Below are 19,450 nucleotides of genomic sequence, written 5' to 3'. Positions count from 1 at the left end.
ACAAAAGTATGTGGAAGGCCTAAGTCTGCTACTGTCAGGTGGTTCGCCAAAAATATTTTTTAAAGAAAGAAACACGTTAATAAAGGAAAATGCGGTACCAGACACACAGTTCTTTGCACTATTCTGGGGACTTTTCTGTAAGTCTGAAATTACTTAAACATGAAGTTATAAGGGAAAAACCATGAACAATACCTGATCCTCTGCCCTCATCTCTAGGTCCACGTGGCTGCAGTCGGAGGGAAGCAGTGAGCAAGGCGTTCTCCGAGGTCTCAAGGGGCCCCAAGGCTACGAGGTCAGAACAGAAGCGAAGGCCACGTCCACCACCAACACCCCTCAAGAGCCACAGCCCCACTCAGGTCTCACACGCAGGTGCAGGGACTGGCCACAGGTGCAGCGACGTCACATCTTTCCCCTGGGCGCGTGTGCAGCTCGAGGCTTTGCAGGAGGCGCACCTGCGATGGCCCCACTGCCAGGTGAGCCCAGCGGGCTCTTATCACCTCAGCTGGAGATTCCAACTGCAGGGCGCGCACCGCCTCTGCCTAGGGCACGTTTCTGAAGGATGGCAAGAATCCTGGCCTCTGATGGCTATCTTCTCCCCTTCCCCTCCAAGCCCAGTGTTGTGACCCTGTGCCCTCTCTCCCCTCAATTTTGGGCCCAGGAGTCAAGTACTAAGACTCAGTCACAGAGAGAAGTCAGGAGCTCCCTTGTGAAGGCAGACTTAAGCAAATGCATCTTCTTCCAAAGCCTTAATGTTTTTCTTAATGTTGGCTTCGAAAGCCTAGTTTGTGGCCCAGGCTGCTACTGGTGAGTTTCTGGCAGGGTGCTGGAAATCTTGGCCAATAGCAGCCGACCTGGGCGTGTTTCTGGGCTTTCCCATTATCAATTAGTTGGAAATTGCACATCATTGTGTCCTGGCCTTACAACAAACACCTGTTCTGATCTACAGCCTCTTGCTGAAGGAACACCAGGAGACAGACAGCAGGTGGTGGGGTACGCTACAGGTATTGTGCTTCTTAAGCTTATGTTTTCTGATGAAGCCTCATTCATAGGATGAAGCCGCTGTATCTGAATTCTGGGGTGAACACAATAAGTTGCACAGGGAACAGACTCAGGTGCTGCTAAATCTGTTGTGATCATAGGTTTCTTCATTCATCCTATGTAGACAAGCCAGGCTAGACAAGGAATCCATTGTCTAGCATAGCAACTGGCACACAGTAGGTACTTGGTAAGTATCTGAATGACTTTATAATGCCCTGCACATTCTGCAGAGTTGGAGTGATCATTCTGCCGATACCTGTAAATCTGGAAGTATTTTTGCCTATGTTGGCACTGGCATACTTCTTTAAAATGATACTTTAAAAAGAAACTGTTCTTCAAATACAGTGCTTGTGGAAGAAGTCCTGAGGTTCCCAGTGATCTCAAATGCTGAGCAGTGGAAAGGAGACTGAATAACAGAATTATGATCTGTGTTTTTACTCTGTATTCATGAAATCTGATTATCATTTCCTCTCTCTATGTATTTTTTTCTTATCCCCTTCCCCTGCAAAATGAAAAAATTCTGTAGTGAAAAGTGTGAAGGAAAGACAATTGTTTATTTCAGTTGAGCAGATAGGCTTATCAAACAAATGAAGACAAAAAAACACATAATCAAGAGTATGATGGGAGAGGAAAAACAAATTATTTTTAATGATTCACGGCAACCACATTTATATCCTATTGTTACTAGAGAAGAAAATGTCTTCAGATAATCAGTGGTCAGCAGAAGAGGATGAAGGCCAATTATCCCGACTAATCAGGAAATCTAGAGACTCCCCCTTTGTCCCTGTAGGTAAGTATAAGTCTTGACTGGATGCGGAAAACTGTAATAACACAATGAAGCCTTACCCAGTGCCTTTGAGGATTTAAATGTTTCTTATAATTGAATTTTTTCAGATAATTGAAGCTAACCTCCTCTAGGCATGTGCTGAACTTTCAGAATAGTTCCTAGTACATGGTAAGCCCCCAGTAAATGTTAGCTGTTATTTGAGGCATCAAATTTTATTCTATTTTATCCACTTTGTTAGAAGTCTACCTAAAAGTATTAGTTCCTAGCCAGTCAAATGGAATAGATTGAATGAATATTAGCATTTCAGCCATAACTCAGGACCATCAACAGCAGCATCAGTTTATTATAAATATAATAAACTGTGTTGGCTTCCTGGTGTGCTCCAGATGTTGAGTTTGATGGCAAAATAAATTCTGGACTAAAGAAGTGATACTATAATTAGGCTGGGCACAGTGGCTCACGCCTGTAATCCCAGCACTTTGAGAGGCCGAGGCAGGTGGATAAAGCCTATTAGGGACTATTGAGATGCATATGTCTCTTTGTCTTGTAAGTAATCTAAACCTAAAGTTCTTACGTCTTCTGTTTATAGATTTTTCTGTTTCTTTCTTACTATTGGGCACATTAAAAACTTCTGCTTCCAGGCCGGGCGCGGTGGCTCACACCTGTAATCCCAGCACTTTGGGAGGCCGAGGTGGGAAGATTGCTTGAGCTCAGGAGGTGCAGGTTGCAGTGAGCCAAGATCACACCACTGCACTTCAGCCTGGGTGACATAGTGAGACCCTTTCTCAAAAACAACAAATAAACAAACAAAAAACCAAAACCTTCTGCATCTAATGTTTTTAATGTTCTGTGGCACCAGAAGTTAGATACCGAAGCTTGAAAGAACTGTGAGTCAATTCAGAGGAAAGCTCTGAGTAAAAGCCTGGACCTATCTGAACACTTGTGAGCATGAACTTTGGGGTGGTCATTTTGGCTGCTCAGTGGCCGTCTGTGTTGGCTTCCTGGTGTGCTCCAGATGTTGAGTTTGATGGCAAAATAAATTCTGGACTACAGAAGTGATACTATAATTAGGCTGGGCACAGTGGCTCACGCCTGTAATCCCAGCACTTTGAGAGGCCGAGGCAGGTGGATCACTTGAGGTCAGGAATTCAAGACCAGCCTGGCCAACATGGTGAAACCCCATCTCTACTAAAAATACAAGAGATTGGCTGGGCGTTGTGGCACGCACCTGTAACCCCAGCTACTCAGGAGGCTGAGGCACTAGAATCACTTGAACCCGGGAGGCGGAGGTTGGGCACAGAGCAAGACTCCATCTCAAAAAATAAAAAAGAGAGATACTATGATTAGATCACCTAGTGATCTGGTCCCTTAGCTGTTTATCCTTTCCCCACACACATTTAGTATGTTTACATTTTCAACAAGTATTATGTGTATGTGGACTTAAAAAAAACCACAAAACCTAAGCACTAAATTATGTTTTAAAGTCTGAGTTTTCTCTTTCTTCTCCATGGATGTATACTGCAGCCATGCCTCTTTCCTTGTGTTCATTTTGTCTGGAAACTATTAAAATAATTTACTTAAATCTGACTGACATAAGTTTACAAAAATATTAATTCCATAAAAATGTCTGAATAGGTATGTCAGATGTTCCCACTGTTACTGTGACTCTAGCAACTTCCTGTCATTATTCACATATCAAGAAAGAATCAAATTTTACTTTACAGTAATATTCTGTTTAGAAGTTTCATTTAAGACTTGTAATAGCACCTGTAAGAAATGGAAGCAAATAATTTAATAGTGATTTATCTTCCTTAGCATTTTTAACTAAAAAATATTCAAAAACTCAATGCTACTTGAACAGATCACTCTAATGAACAGAGATTAATTAATGAACAGAGACAAAGAGACGTATGCACCACTGTGCCTGTTGTACATTAAATTATTTTTCCAGAGACATTTAGGGTGATTAAAGTGGAAAGATAAAAGTGTTTCCAGTTAAATTCAATTATAAACAAACTAGAGACACTATATGGAAAACAGTAAAGGTTCTGACTTTAATGTCTAAAAGAAACAAAACCAATATAAGTAAGAACAGAACTTTCATTTGATTAAGGGAACAGAGCCAAGTTTTTGCTAAAAAATAAATAATGATAAAATTTGGTAGGCTGGGCACGGTGGCTCATGCCTGTAATCCCAGCACTTTGGTAGGCCAAGGTGGGTGGATCGCTTGAAATCAGGAGTTTGAGACCAGCCTGGCCAATGTGGTGAAACCCTGTCTCTACTAAAAATATAAAAATTAGCTGGGCATGGTGGCGGGCGCCTGTAGTCCCAGCTCCTTAGGAGGCTGAAGCAGGAGAATCACTTGAACTCAGGAAGTGAAGGTTGCAGTGAGCCAAGATCGCGCCACTGCACTCCAGCCTGGCAACAGAGTGAGACTCTACCTTAGAAAAAAAAAATTGGATATATATCATTGAATAATTTGTTTAGCTGTTGTCATTGTAACACTACTATGTGTATTTCCCTGCTACAGGATAGAGGGTCCTATGCGGGTAATTTATAAAACATTTTTTATTGGTTATCTTAAGCAACTTCCATCATTATAAACACATTTGCATTGTTCAAAATCATCTTACAATCACTGTTAAGGTCTCTGCATGCATTATATCTATTTAAAGTATGTGTTGACAGATTATTTGGCTTTGCTTGTTTCACCTAACATATGTACATTTCTGTGTTTTAATACTCCCTACTCTTATTTATTTTTATAGTAATTGCAGTTTTTCTTCTGTTTGGGCCATTTGGGTTATTTGGGTTTTCCTCAAACATAGTGTAACCCTGAACATCTTTGTGTCATTTTCTTGATTTTTCTTTTGGTTACTTCCTTGGAGTATGTTCCCAGAAGTAGAATTTCCAGAGCAGGAAGCATGTTCAGTTTAATATCATTTGTTATATATTTCCAGAGTTCTTTCCAGAAGGACTTGGCCGAACTTACAGAGCTTTCAGGGTTTTACCTGTTTCCTCATGTGTCTACCATCAGCAATTTTTTTTTTTTTGCTGTTTTTATGTCTGTAGCACATTAGTCATTTTTATTTCATTTATTGTGAATCAGCCTATAATGTAATGATTTACTGATTCTTATTTCCATTTATTAAATGGATCATGAAAGAAGAAATATATCCTTAACCATCCATAGACATGCATATGCCAACATAGTTATTCCAAACATGCTATCCACATACAAAGTACTTGCTTTTTTTTTTTTTTTCTAAGAGTTTCCCTCTGCTGCCCAGGCTGGAGTGCAATGACGCAATCCTGGCTCACTGCAACCTCCACCTCCTGGTCTCAAGCGATTCTCGTGCTTCAGCTTCCTGAGTAGGCATGCACCACCATGCCTGGCTAATTTTTGTATTTTTAGTAGAGACAGGGTTTTACCATGTTGACCAAGCTGGTCTCAAACTCCTGACGTCAAGTGATCCACCAGTCTCAGCCTCCCAAAGTTCTGGGGTTACAGGAATAAGCCACCATGCCCAGCCTGCATTTCTTTTTTTAATTGACCCTTACATTTAGATTAAAATTTGCGTTTCTATTTACTAACAAGAAGCATATGGAAACTGAAACTAAAAACATAATACCGACCAGGCGTGGTGGCTCTCGCCTATAATCCCAGCACTTTGGGAGGCCAAGGTGGGCAACCACCTGAGGTCAGGAGTTCGAGACCAGCCTGGCCAACATGGCAAAACCCTGTGTCTACTAAAAATACAAAAATTATCCACGCGTGGTGGCATGCACCTGTAATCCCAGTTACTCAAGAGGCTGAGACAGGAGAATCTCTAGAACTTTGGAGGTGGGGGCTGCAGTGAGCCAAGATCATGCCACTGTACTCCAGCCTGAGCAACAGAGTGAGACTCTGTCTCAAGAAAAAAAAAAAAAAAAAATGGAGAGACCACTGTGCTCATGAATTGGAGGGGTGTGTGTGTGTGTGTGTGTGTGCACGCGCATGTGTAGCAGAGGCAGGGTTTTACCATTTTGGCCAGGCTGGTCCCGAACTCCTGACCGCAAGTGATATTCCTGCCTTGCCCTACCAAAGTGCTGGCATTACAGGCGTTTGCTACCGCGCCTGACCCTGTGTTCATGAATTGGAAAGCACAGTATATTAGTAAAGATGTGGGCTGGGCGCGGTGGCTCAAGCCTGTAATCCCAGCACTTTGGAAGGCCGAGACGGGCGGATCACGAGGTCAGGAGAGCGAGACCATCCTGGCTAACACAGTGAAACCCCATCTCTACTAAAAATACAAAAAACTAGCCGGGCGAGGTGGCGGGCGCCTGTAGTCCCAGCTACTCGGGAGGCTGAGCCAGGAGAATGGCATAAACCCGGGAGGCGGAGCTTGCAGTGAGCTGTGATCCAGCCACTGCACTCCAGCATGGGCGACAGAGCGAGACCCCGTCTCAAAAAAAAAAAAAAAAAAGATATCAATTCTCCCCGTTTATCTATAGGCTTAATGTAGTTCCTGTCAAAACCCCAGCAAGGTTTTTGGTAGACATAGATAAACTTATTCTAAATCTTATATGGAAAGGCACAAGTCCTAGAAAAGCTAAAATAATCTTTTTTTAAAAAAGACAAAGTGAAAAGAATCACTCTGGCTGATATTAAGGCTTACTATATCGCTACAGTAATCAACACAGTGTGGTACTGATGGAAGGTCAGATGTATAGATCAATGGGAAAGAATAGAGAACCCAAAAAAATAGGCCGGGCACAGTGGCTTATGCCTGTAATCCCAGCACTGCAGGAGGCTGTGGTGGGCGGATCACTTGGGGCCAGGAGTTCAAGGCTGGCCTGACCAACATAGCAAGACATCATCTCTACTAAAAATACAAAAGTTGGCCAAGTATGGTGGTGCATGCCTGTAATCCCAGCTACTAGGGAGGCTGAGGCACGAGAATCACTTGAACCCAGGAGGCAGAAGTTGCAGTGAGCTGATATCGCATCACTGCACTCCAGCCTGGGTGACAGAGCAAGACTCTGTCTCAAAAGAAAAACAAACAAAAAAAAGACACATACTTTTACTGTGCAAATGTTTTCTTACTGTGTATTTTGTCCTTGTCATATTCTATTACCTCTACCATATCCTCTTTTTTCTTTCTTTACTTGAGATGGAGTTTTGCTCTTGTTGTGCAGGCTAGACTGCAATGGTGCAATCTCGGCTCACCACAACCTCCACCTCCCAGGTTCAAGCGATTCTCCTGCCTCAGCCTCCTGAGTAGCTGGGATTACAGGCATACGCCACCATGCCTGGCTAATTTTGTATTTTTCGTAGAGACAGGGTTTCTCCACGTTGGTCAGGCTGGTCTCCAACTCCTGACCTCAGGTGATCAGCCTGCCTCGGCCTCCCAAAGTACTGGGATTACAGGCGTGAGCCACTGTGCCCGGCCCCATATCCTATAAATACACTATTCTATTTTCTCCAGTTTTTGTTATTGTATTTTTGTTTTGTTTTGCATTTAACTCTTACTTATCCAAAAAATTTTTTCAGGGTCTAGTGTGAAATACAAATCCAAGTTAGTTCTTCTCTATACCAATAAGTTGTACTTATGGCATTTATTAAATTATTCCTATATCTGGGTTTTTTGTTATTGTTGCTTTGTTTTTTGTTTTGAAATGAAGTCTTGCTCTGTCACTCAGGCTGGAGTGCAGTGGCGCAATCTCAGCTCACTGCAACCTCCACCTCCCGGGTTCAAGTGATTCCCTTGCCTCAGCCTCCCAAGTAGCTGGGATTACAGGCATGCACCATCACGCCTTGCTAATTTTTTGTATTTTTAGTAGAGATGGGGTTTCACCGTGTTGGCCAGGCTGGTCTTGAACTCCTGACCTCAAGTGGTCCACCTGCCTCAACCTCCCAAAATGCTGGGATTACAGGCGTGAGCCACCATACCTGGCCCAGTATCAGTTATCTGGCTATTTTTGTTTTGTCATGCATTAAGTTCTCAGTGTTTTAAATCTTTTTCTAGAATCTTTCCTATTTAGTTGATGAGTTCTTTGTTTCAGCGCCAGTTACATAGAATCTTAGTTGTCACAGCAGTATATTCACCCCTTGACATTTGTAGGAAATACAGAAATATTTGTATGGGCTTCTGAACTTTTCTAGAATCACAGCTCTTGCCAGAGTTATGCTTCTTGTGCATATATTCATACCTTTTCATCTCTCACTAAAGTTTATGGTTTCACTTTATATAGAAGAACAAATGTTTTCTCAGTCTACTGGGTTTATTCCTTATTTGGTAACAGGAAGAGAAGAGTCAAGCCAAACACTCAAAAGCTGTGGGCACTGAGATGTTGGGTTAGTTCACTTACTGGCTAAGTGACTTGCCACAGATAATAACATTGTAGCATGCAGTTTGAAATCATTCCTCAGGAAATTACAAATGACTAGACAAGTTACTACACTGTATGGTTCTAATTTTTCTGGAAAGAGTCAAAACTGCAAATATTGGACCCAAGAATATTAAGGGCTCATTTTAAAGTCTGGTAGATCAAATCCAGCTTGGTTCTTTGAAAAATGTTCTTTGCTGAAGTTTTTCCTGCTTATCTTCCAGGTTCTTATCCTGCAGACATTCTTTCATTTAACTCTCTAAGCACTTGAAAATTCTTGCCTGCTGTGTACTTAACCCATACGGTTTTTTTTTTCTAGAGACAGGGTCTCACTCTGTCACCCAGGCTGGAGTGCAGTGGTGCAATCATAGCTCACTGACGCCTTGAACTCCTGGACTCAAGGGATCCTCCTGCCTCAGTCTCCTGAGTAGCTGGGACTACAGATGTGTATCACCATGTGTGGTTAATTTTTTATTTTTTGTAGAGATGGGGTCTTGCTATGTTGCACAGGCTGTTTTCAAACTCCTGGTCTCACACGATGCTCCTGCCCCAGCCTTCCAAATAACCCATACTTTTAAAATTCACAGGTATAGCAGGCTTTGTGTCTGTGGTGTCCTATGGTCTTTACAAGTTAAAGTACAGAAGAGATCAGAAAGTGTCAATTCATCTTATTCACATGAGAGTTGCTGCCCAAGGATTTGTTGTCGGAGCTGTGACTCTAGGTAACCTGCTTAATTTGTATCTTATGTTCAGCTGTCTTTGAGAGTATATTTATTTTATTCATTCACAGTAGAAGATGAATATTGGGTCACAATGATATAATGAGAGAGGGGTAGGAAAGACTCATCTTCCCTTAGTTGAGGTTGTGGCCCAGTTGTGCGCTTCATTTTTTATGATTGCAGCTGACAAAAACTGACAAAACCCATGGTAGACAACTAGGGCAATGGGCTGTTCTCTTTAGTGAAGGGAGTGGTGAATAGTTCCTATCCTATAACTCAAGAGCAGCAGTTACAGATAGATCACAGCCTATATTGTGGCTGTGAGCCCCATCTCATGGCTAAGAGCAGTGACCATATTTCCCAGCCTATCTGAACAGCAAATGTAGTTATTAGTTTAACTAGGAAGAAGATATTTTTAGAGCCCACAAATCTCAACTGCCTTCTTCTTTCCTTCCAAGTTTCAGCAATAGGCAAATCTTTTTTTATTAGTCCATAAATTAAGCAAGACCTACCAGTCAAATCCAAAGAAAAGGTATAAAATTGTCTCCATTAATTCAGGTTATACCCACAGCTAAATCAGATAGTTCTAACAAGAAGTCCATTTTAGGACCTAAAGTAATCTAAATTTGTTTGCTCTACATTAATGAGAACAGGTCACAATATTCTTAGGTGCCCTTCATGCTGTGCAGAGTGGAGTCATCCTGCCTAGGTTGGAGATGATAGAATGATGGGCATGGGGCTTACAAGGAAAGTTATATGGTAATAATCTTATTACTGTGAGCCATAATGTGCTCCAAATACAGGAAGCCTTACTACAAAGTTACAGTCCTCCTTTTCATCATTCAGCAAACATTTATTGAATGCCTGCTATGTGCCAGACACTTTAGAAATATGACTCAGTCCCTACCCTTAAACAGTTTAGTCTCCTTAGAAAGACCAAGAAAGAAAGAAGACAATATAAAGTTATAGATGCCGTAACAGAAATAGCACAGGCTGGCCGGGCACGGTGGCTCACACCTGTGATCCCACCACTTTGGGAGGCCGAGGCAGGCGGATCACCTGAGGTAAGGAGTTTGCTATCAGCCTGGCCAACATGGCGAAACCCCGTCTCTACTAAAAACACACACACACACACACAAATAGCTGGGTGTAGTGGCACATGCCTGCAGTCCCACCTACTTGGGAGGCTGAGGCAGGAGAATCGCTTGAATCTGGGAGACAGAGTTTGCAGTGAGCTGAGATCACGCCACTGCACTCCAGCCTGGGCGTCAGAGCAAGACTTCATCTCAAAAAAAGAAAAAAAAAGAAAAAATAGCACAGGTTGCTATGGAAGCACAAACACAAGGGAGTGGCATTTAACTAGGGCTGGGAGGCCAGAGGAGGCTTCTCTAAGGATGTAAACCATGTACTGAACCAAGAATAAGGAGGAATTCACTAAGCAGAGAAGGACCTCAGGATTCTAGGCAGAGGAAAAAACAAAGGCACAGAGGCCGGGCGCGGTGGCTCAAGTCTGTAATCCCAGCACTTTGGGAGGCCGAGACGGGCGGATCACGAGGTCAGGAGATCAAGACCATCCTGGTGAAACATGGTGAAACCCCGTCTCTACTAAAAATACAAAAAAAAAAAAAACTAGCCGGGAGTGGTGGCGGGCGCCTGTAGTCCCAACTACTCGGGAGGCTGAGGCAGGAGAATGGCGTAAGCCCGGGAGGCGGAGCTTGCAGTGAGCTGAGATCCGGCCACTGCGCTCCAGCCTGGGCGACAGAGCGAGACTCCGTCTCAAAAAAAAAAAAAAAAACAAAGGCACAGAGGCATGGCGTGTAAGTGGAACTCTACATAGCTTGGTAGGCGAATCAGTGTTTAATGAGAAAAGCAAAACTACTAGTAGTAATGTTTAATGAGGGATTTATTACAGGTATTTGAACTTATATAATTATGAGGCTCTTGCTTATGAATCTGGAGCTTGGGCCTGAAGTGAGCAGGGAAAGGAATTAGAAAACAAAGGAAAGTAGACGGTCAGGCGTGGTGGCTCACACCTGTAATCCCAGCACTTTGGGAGGCCGAGGCAGGGGGATCACTTGAGGTCAGGAGTTTGAGACCAGCCTGGCCAACATGGTGAAACCCCATCTCTACTTAAAATACAAAAGTAAGCCGGGAGTAGTGGTGCATGCCTGTAATCCCAGCTACTTAGGAGGCTGAAGCAGGAGAATTGCTTGAACCTGGTAAGTGGAGGCTGCAGTGAACCAAGACCACGTTACTACACTCCAGTCTTGGTGAAAGGCAAGACTCCATCTCAAAAAAAAAAAAAACAAAAAACAGAAAAGAAAAGAAAGGAAAGTAGAAGCAAGGAAAATCCAGAACCTGCAAAGATGAGCTAGAACAATACACAGGACAGACTGGAACCCTTATGGGTTTTCAGCCATCGTCAAGCCTCCACATTCACTGATGGAGATGAAATCTAGAAAACGCCAATGCCTTTCATTCTGGAGCTAAACATGGAGCTGGCAAAGGGGTCAGGGAAGGTGCAGGAGAAAATTCAGCAGGAGCCATAGTGGCTGTGCTCATGATTGCTGACCCCCGCCAATAAAGTGAGCCACCGCATAAGCAAAACTGTACTGCAACAGTGTCTTTCAGACACAAGAAGAATCTGACTGCTGCATCATTTCCACCTTCTACATCTCATGCAGGATGTCTCTTGCACTAACCCTGGTAATAAAAGGAAAGGAATTCTGGAAAATGCAGTTACAGGCTACTTCAGTTGACATAATACAAGCCTACCACTGTCCAGCCCTTGTCAACTTGACATCCGTATATACCTCTTTTAATTACCCTTAACTTCCAAATAAAGACAGTGGCAAAATCAGCCACCCCTTGTGTACCCAAAAGCATGCTAGTTCTCTCCCAAAAGAGGATACAGAATCCCTTCACACATCTTTGGATGATGTTGATTCCTCTTTGAGCTGAATCACATTCCCCTTTGATATCCTGTGACTTAAATCCTGAGATATAAGGTTGAATCCTATTAACACTTCTTATGTTAGATGATAGGTAAATGGAAGTGGGGAATAGAAAAAAACTTGGCTAATCTATACACAAATGCATCCATATCAAAATAAGGAAGAAACACTCCTAAATATCACAGTCTGTTTCTGCAGCTGGTCAGATGGTCATAGCCAGTATTATATCTGTATTCATCCACTACACATTTCATATCCCCTTTGCTTTCAGCAAGTACCTTTGCTACTCATGGTTAATTGACTGGTGGGGTGACCCAAACCTTCATTCCTTCATGCCTAACCTGGATTATTAGGCATCCTGCCTGTGTTGGATTTAGTTTTCCATTGTCTTCCATCATAGGACATTGGAGTACCAAGAAGTGCCCTAAAAGATATAATGCATTCCAATTTCCCCTTGATATTCAGGTCAAATTAATATAATGAACTAAAGTGATGTCCTGTATGATGAAGAGATGATCAAGGTCCCTGCAGACTAGATTATGACATAGGGCTGGAGAGTTCACAGAGCCCTGAGATTAGGCAGTGAAAGCATACTGTGGGCCCTGCCAGGTGAAAGCAAATGCTTCTGATTATCCTTAGTAAAAGACATACAGAAAAAAGCACTCAACCAGATTAACAGCTGCACACCAAAAAGCAGATGTTATGTTGATTTGCTCCAGCAACAAAACCACATCTGGATAAGCAGAGTGACCACCTGATTAAGTTTATAGGAATAGTATCATTCTCCAAGATCCATCTGTCTTCTGTCAAATAGGCAAACTAAATGGGGATGGTTTAGGAATCACCACTCTGGTATCTTTTTTCAAAATCTTTTTGTAGAGACAGAGTCTCACTATGTTGCCCAAGCTCAAACTCCTGACCTCAAGCAATCCTCCTGCCTTGGCCTCCCAAAGTGTTGGAATTACAGGCGTGATCCATTACACATAGCCACTCTGGCATCTTTGAAGTCCTTGATGATGGCACTAATCTCTACAGTCCCTCTAGGAATAGAGTAATGCTTTTGTTTTACATTTGTGGTATTTTTTGTTTTTGTTCTTTGAGACATGGTCTTGCTCTGTTACCCAAGTTGGAGTATAATGGCATGATCATGGCTCACTACAGCCCCAAACTCCTGGGTTCAAGCAATCCATCCACCTCAGTCTCTTGAGTAGCTGGGACTACACGTGTGCACCACCATGCCTGGCTATTTTTAATTTTTTTTTTTTTTTTTTGTAGAGATGAAGTCTTGCTACATTGCCCAGGCTGGTCTTCACCTCATGGGCTCAAGTGATCCTCCCACTTCAGCCTCCCAAAGTGCTGGGATTACAGATGTCAGCCACTGTGCCCAGCCACTGGTTTACTATTTTTCCTTCCACTTGGCTTTTCCTACTATAACAGCCCTTACTTTGCAGGTCAGGGGACCAGTGTAAGAATTCTGACAGTTGATGAGTATGTCTATTCCAATTACACATTCCAGAACTGAGGAATAACAGATAGTGGGTTCAGGGACCCACCAGGCTTGACTATAAAGAAGACCCACAGCAAAACTCCATTAACCACCTGACCTCCATAAACCCCTACTTTGACTGGTAGGCCACACTAATTCTACCAAAGTAGAGATTAGTGTCAATTCAGAACTAGGATTCAAAAATCCCCTATAAATGTGATTATTTTCCCTTCGTTGGTGAACAGGTGCCCTGATAAATGAGCACAGGTCCCCTTTGGGGAAGGCTAGAAGGAAGACTTATAGTATATATATTTTTGTCTGTCGAACTGGGTCTTTCCTTAAGGGGATCTGGCTCCCTCTTCATCCAAGGGATTTCTGGGCCTGTGAAAATGACTCAATTCTAGGAACTGAGTCAATTCCTTGGCTCTTTATTGTGGTTATTTGAGTTAGACTTTTATTCACCAAACCTAGAGCTTTTCTGCTTCTGCCCATAACTTTCAGTTCTAGGGATACTATAATCAGTTAGCCAATGCCAAAGATCTCTGTGGCTTACTTACACTATTCTGATGATACTTAGGCTTTGCTGCCCATCACAACAATCATGCTTTCCTTGTCTTTGTCAATCAAATGCTACCACTTGACCCCCACAGCCTCAGGATCTCATCATCCCCATTGAATTTAGGGAGCCCAGCAGTTCGCACTGTCATTTCTGGCATACAGAGAACAGTCACCACAGGACTCTTGCCAGTGCTACCCTGACAAATGTCTTTCTCACAACATTAGTTTAGGATGTGGTGAAGCAGGATAAATTCACCCTAACATACCAACCTCCCTCATACGTTGGATACCTACCTCTGTGGCAGTTTCTGAACCTCAGCACTACTGACATTCTGGGCTGGATTATTCTTGTTGTGGAGGATCGTCCCATGCATTGCAAGATGCTTAGCAGCATCCCTAGTCTCCACCCATGAGAGGCCAGTAGAATTTCCTCTCACCTCCACACCCTCAGTTGTGACAACCAAAAATATCTCCAGACACTACCAGATTTCCCAGGGGAACAAAACTGCCCCTGGTTGAGAACCATTACTCTACCAAGGAAGTTCTGGCATTTCAATTTCATTTAGTGGAGATTACCTTTTGGTCCAAGTTTCAGTCATTCTCAGACAGGATAGAAGGACTGCTTCTATTGGCAAAGGAGTCTCACTAAAATGTAAGTGTTCAAAGACCCATTTCATTGACATCTGCCACATCTTCCCAATTTTCAGTGTCCCACTACTTCTAAAGCAATGGTTTAACTTTAACAGAAGTGACTCTGTGAGGTTGGGGATTGAACTGATATTGTGATGAGCCACTCACAGAATTCGGGAGGCCGAGGTGGGTAGATCACTTGAGGTCAGGAGTTTGAGACCAGCCTGGCCAACATGGTGAAACCCCATCTCTGCTTAAAATCCAAAAATTAGCCGGGCATGGTGGCACATGCCTGTAATCCCAGCTACTTGGGAGGCTGAGGCAGAATCACTTGAACCCAGGAGGCAGAGGTTGCAGTAAGCCAAGATCGCACCTCTGCACTTCAGCTTGGGTGACAGAGAGAGACTCAGTCTCCAAAAAAAAAGAGAAATAGGGCCTTGCTTTGTCACCCAGGGTGAAGTGCAGTGGTGCGATCACGGCTCACTGCAGCCTTAAACTCCTGGGCTCAAGAGATCCTCCTGCCTGCCTCAGTCCCACATAGCTGGGACTACAGGTAAGCATCATCATGTCTGGCTAATTTTTAAATTTTTTATAGAGGTGGGGTCTCCCTATGTTGCCCAGGCAAGTCTCAAATTCCTGGGCTCAAATGGTCCACCTGCCTCAGCCTCTCAAAGTGCTGGGATTATGGGCACGAGCTACCGGGCCTGGCCTTTATTTTTTGTAGAAATGAGGGTCTCACTTCGTTGCCCAAGCTGGTCTCGAACTCCTGACCTCAAGCAATCCTCCCACCTCAGCCTCCCAAAGTGCTGGGATGACAGGCATAAGCCACCATGCCTGACCTAATGGGTGATAATTTAAGAAACTATTTTGCTACTACATGCCATGGACTGTTAGCATCCTCTTTATAACTGAAAACATGGTCATTAATGCCTTTAAATCTAAACAGATCAGAGAACCAATTCCAGATAACCCAGAACCACTTCAGAGAAGCTATCATCCTGGTTCTGTTCCTCTGGAAGCACTTATAATTCCAAACCATATCAGTCAAGATTCAGACAAGCAAAACTACCAGTAGTGATACATAAAAAGCAATTTAGGCTGGGCATGATGGCTCACACCTGTAATCTCAGCATTCTGGGAGTCCGAGGCAGGAGAATCACTTGAGCCCAGGAGTTTGAGACCCGTCTGGGCAACATGGCAAATACCCTGTCTCTACAAAAAATTAAAAAGTTAGCCAGGCAAGTCGCATGCACCTGTGGTCCCAGCTACTCGGAAGGCTGAGATGAGAGGATGGCTTGAGCCCAGGAGGTCAAGGCTGCAGTGAGCCTTGCTCCCACCACTGCACTCCAGCCTTGGCCACAGAGCGAGGCATTGTCTCAAATAATAATAGTAATCATAAAAGAAGAAGGAGGAGGAGGAGGAAGAACGGGAGGAGGAGGAGAAGAAGGGATTTATTAGAGAGATATGACCTTAAAACATTTTTGGAGTTGGCTAAACAGTTTATGTGAAGCTGTTGCTTATGTTTCTTTTTTTTTTTTTTTTTGAGACGGAGTCGTGCTCTGTCACCCGGGCTGGAGTGCAGTGGCCGGATCTCAGCTCACTGCAAGCTCCGCCTCCCGGGTTTACGCCATTCTCCTGCCTCAGCCTCCGAGTAGCTGGGACTACAGGCGCCCGCCACCTCGCCTGGCTCATTTTTTTTTTTTTTTTTTTTTTTGTATTTTTTAGTAGAGACGGGGTTTCACTGTTAGCCAGGATGGTCTCAATCTCCTGACCTCGTGATCCGCCCGTCTCGGCCTCCCAAAGTGCTGGGATTACAGGCTTGAGCCACTGAGCCCGGCCGCTTATGTTTCTAATACTGGGGACTGAAGTCAGTAAGGCAACAGTTGGGAAGGAAAGATAAACTGGAATCTGCAAGGATGAGCTAGAACCCAAAAAGATAGAAGAGAACTTGAGTCAGACTCACTGCCTCCCAGCTTACCGTAATCTCCACTCCAGTTCCACCAATTCTCTTTTTTTGCGGGGGGAGACAAGGTCTTGCTCTGTCATCCGGGCTGGACTGCAGTGGCGTGATCACGATTCACTGCAACCTCAAACTCGTGGGCTCAATTGATACTCCCACCTCAGCTTCCCTAGTAGCTGGGACTACAGGCATGCACCACCATGCCCAGCTAATTTGTTTGTTTGTTTTGAGATGGAGCCTCACTCTGTCCGCCCAGGCTGGAGTGCAATGACGCAATCTCAGCTCACTGCAACATCCACCTCCTGGGTTCAAGCGATTCTCCTCACTCAGCCTCCTGAGTAGCTGGGATTACAGGCATCCACCACTACACCTGGCTAATTTTTGTATTTTTAGTAGAGATGGGGTTTCACCATGTTGGCCAGGCTGGTCTCAAACTCCTGACCTCAAGTGATCCACCCGCCTTGGCCTCCCAAAGTGCTGGGATTACAGGCATGAATGAGCCACTGCACCCCGCCCTAATTTTTTAATTTTTTTGTAGAGATGGGTCTCACTATTTTGACGAGGCTGGTCTCTAACTCCTGGCCTCAAGTGATCCTCCTCCCTTTGCCTTCCAAAGTGGTGGGATTACAGGCATGAACCCCCACCACCCACCTGCATTTATATTGTTTATAAATAAAGGCACAGTTTGGCTGGGCATGGTGGCTTACGCCTATAATCCTAGCAATTTGGGAGGCCAAGGTGGGTGGATCACCTGAGGTCAGGAGTTCGAGACTAGCCTGGCCAACATGGTGAAACCCCATCTCTACTAAAAATACAAAATTAGCTGGGTGTGGTGGCGCATGCCCATAATCCCAGCTACTAGGGAGGCTGAGACAGGAGAATTGCTTGAATCTGGGAGGCAGAGGCTGCAGTGAGCCGAGATCGCCCCACTGCACTCCAGCCTGGGCGAGACAGAGAGACTCCATCTCAAAAACATAAAATAAGTAAATAAATACATATTTTGAGAGGCATGTTCAACATATTTACTTAGGTAAATTTGGAAAGTTTGGAGACCACCTACCTGTGCAACGTAGAAATCTCATACGTAAGGCCAGGCACAGTGGCTCACACCTGTAATGCCAGCACTTTGGGAGGCCAAGGCGGGCAGACCACCTGAGGTCAGGAGTTCAAGACCGGCCTGGCCAACATGGCAAAACCCTGTCTCTACTAAAAATATAAAAATTAGCTGGGCATGGTGGTGGGTGCCTGTAATCCCAGCTACTAAGGAGGCTGAGGCAGGAGAATCGCTTGAATCTGGGAAGCGGAGGTTGCAGTGAGCTAAGATCACGCCATTGTACCACTCCAGCCTGGGTGACAAGAGCAAGACTCCATCTCAAAACAAAAAAAAAAACAAAATGTCTTATGTACAATAATGAATATATGGGTTTCACACTCAGAAGAGGGATCTAATTTCAAGATCTGATGCCTTCATAACTGAGATGGGTATAGGCTGGTAGTGGTGGTATGTGAGTGGTAGTTTAAATCTGTAACTCCCTAACTTGCTTTTGGGTGTGCACATTTGCTGACATCCTTGGAACTCACTAAAGCAGCTCCTCTCTTTCTTACCCTATTCCTCCTGGCTACTTCCCCCTTTCTGCATGCCCCAGGACTCTGTGGAAGCCATACATACCATCTGTCTAAACTCACAGGCAATTCACCCACTAGATCATAAATCCCTAGAAGCAGGAAGTCAATCCATTCACCATTTGTTTTCCTCGGGATACTGGGTACTAGTAGAGACTGAATAAATGTTTGCTAATTGAGATGACTACTATTTTAATCTTAACATCTGGAAATATTTTCCCACTTTCCTAACATTTCACCAATATTTTGGTGGCACAATAACATCATAAATTTAAGTTGATATTGATTTTAAAGGGCTCCTAGAGTTTTGTTTTTTGGTTTTTTCTAGAGTTACTTGTATGATCCAAACCAAAAACTCACAGGAAGGAGGGCCTTTGTTTGTTTCTGTTTAAATTGTGGGCTAATTTCATAAAAATACAACAAGTGGAAGAAATTCAGTGTTTGTTTCCCATGGATACTCAATTGATATACATCCTTCTTTTTCTAGGTGTTCTCTATTCTATGTATAAGGATCACATTAGACCTCGATTCTTCAGTGAGTCCAAAAAATGAAGCTACATGCTGGAAGCAAGAAAGACAAGAAACTTCTGAAAACTATTTATTAAGAAGAGTAAATTTTCAATATGTAGCCAATTTTACTACAGAAGTGTTACAGAATGCTCATAGCCTTTGTATTTCAAGTCTCAATGTTTTAAGAAGTTGATTTCCAGATCAACAATCATAAACAGTCAACTCAAATATCCTGTGTTGATGTCTTTCAGAACCTAGGGCATGATTTTCTGACTTAATTTTTTTTAATTTTGTAGTTAGTGGCAGAACATAATCTGCCACTAATCTGTCAAACTAATGATAATCTGCCAAACCAATCTAAAAATTAATAGTTACACAATGGTTACAGAAGACTTCTCTTTTCTTTTTTTTTTGAGATAGAGTCTTACTCTGTTGCCCAGGCTGGAGTACAGTGGCGTAATCTCGCCTCACTGCAACCTCCACCTCTCAGGTTCAAGTGATCCTCCTGACTCAGGCTCCTGAGTAGCTGGGATTACAGGCGCCCGCCACCACACCTGGCTAATTTTTGTATTTTTAGTAGAGATGGGGTTTCACCATGTTGGCCAGGCTGGTCTCAAACTCCTAACCTCAGGTGATTCGCCCACCTCGGCCCCCCAAAGTGCTGGGATTACAGATGTGAGCCACCGCGCCCAGCCACAGACTTTTCTATATCCATGTTAAATGGGACACTCTATTCATGACTTAATTCTCCCCAAATAGGGCAAAGTAATTACGGTTTCATAAACTCCTTTTTAGAATGGGTAATAATTACATCAG

At 43.5% G+C, this 19,450-nt stretch overlaps 1 protein-coding gene across 1 annotated transcript; it reads left to right on the top strand.

Annotated features, from left to right (window-relative positions):
* The first annotated feature begins 325 nt into the window (after positions 1-325).
* On the top strand, positions 326-19,081 carry HIGD1C (HIG1 hypoxia inducible domain family member 1C). Its single transcript, XM_033222081.1, has 5 exons — positions 326-473; positions 947-1,001; positions 1,727-1,828; positions 8,782-8,916; positions 18,612-19,081. Exons 3-5 carry the CDS (start codon positions 1,735-1,737, stop codon positions 18,674-18,676), a joined length of 294 nt encoding a protein of 97 aa, XP_033077972.1. The 5' UTR covers positions 326-473; positions 947-1,001; positions 1,727-1,734; the 3' UTR covers positions 18,677-19,081.
* The last annotated feature ends 369 nt before the right edge of the window (positions 19,082-19,450 follow it).

This window comes from Trachypithecus francoisi, unplaced genomic scaffold (genome assembly GCF_009764315.1).
Source record: "Trachypithecus francoisi isolate TF-2019V2 unplaced genomic scaffold, Tfra_2.0 Lachesis_group11, whole genome shotgun sequence".
Lineage (NCBI taxonomy): Eukaryota > Metazoa > Chordata > Mammalia > Primates > Cercopithecidae > Trachypithecus > Trachypithecus francoisi.
This window is presented reverse-complemented; position numbering and strand designations above follow the sequence as displayed.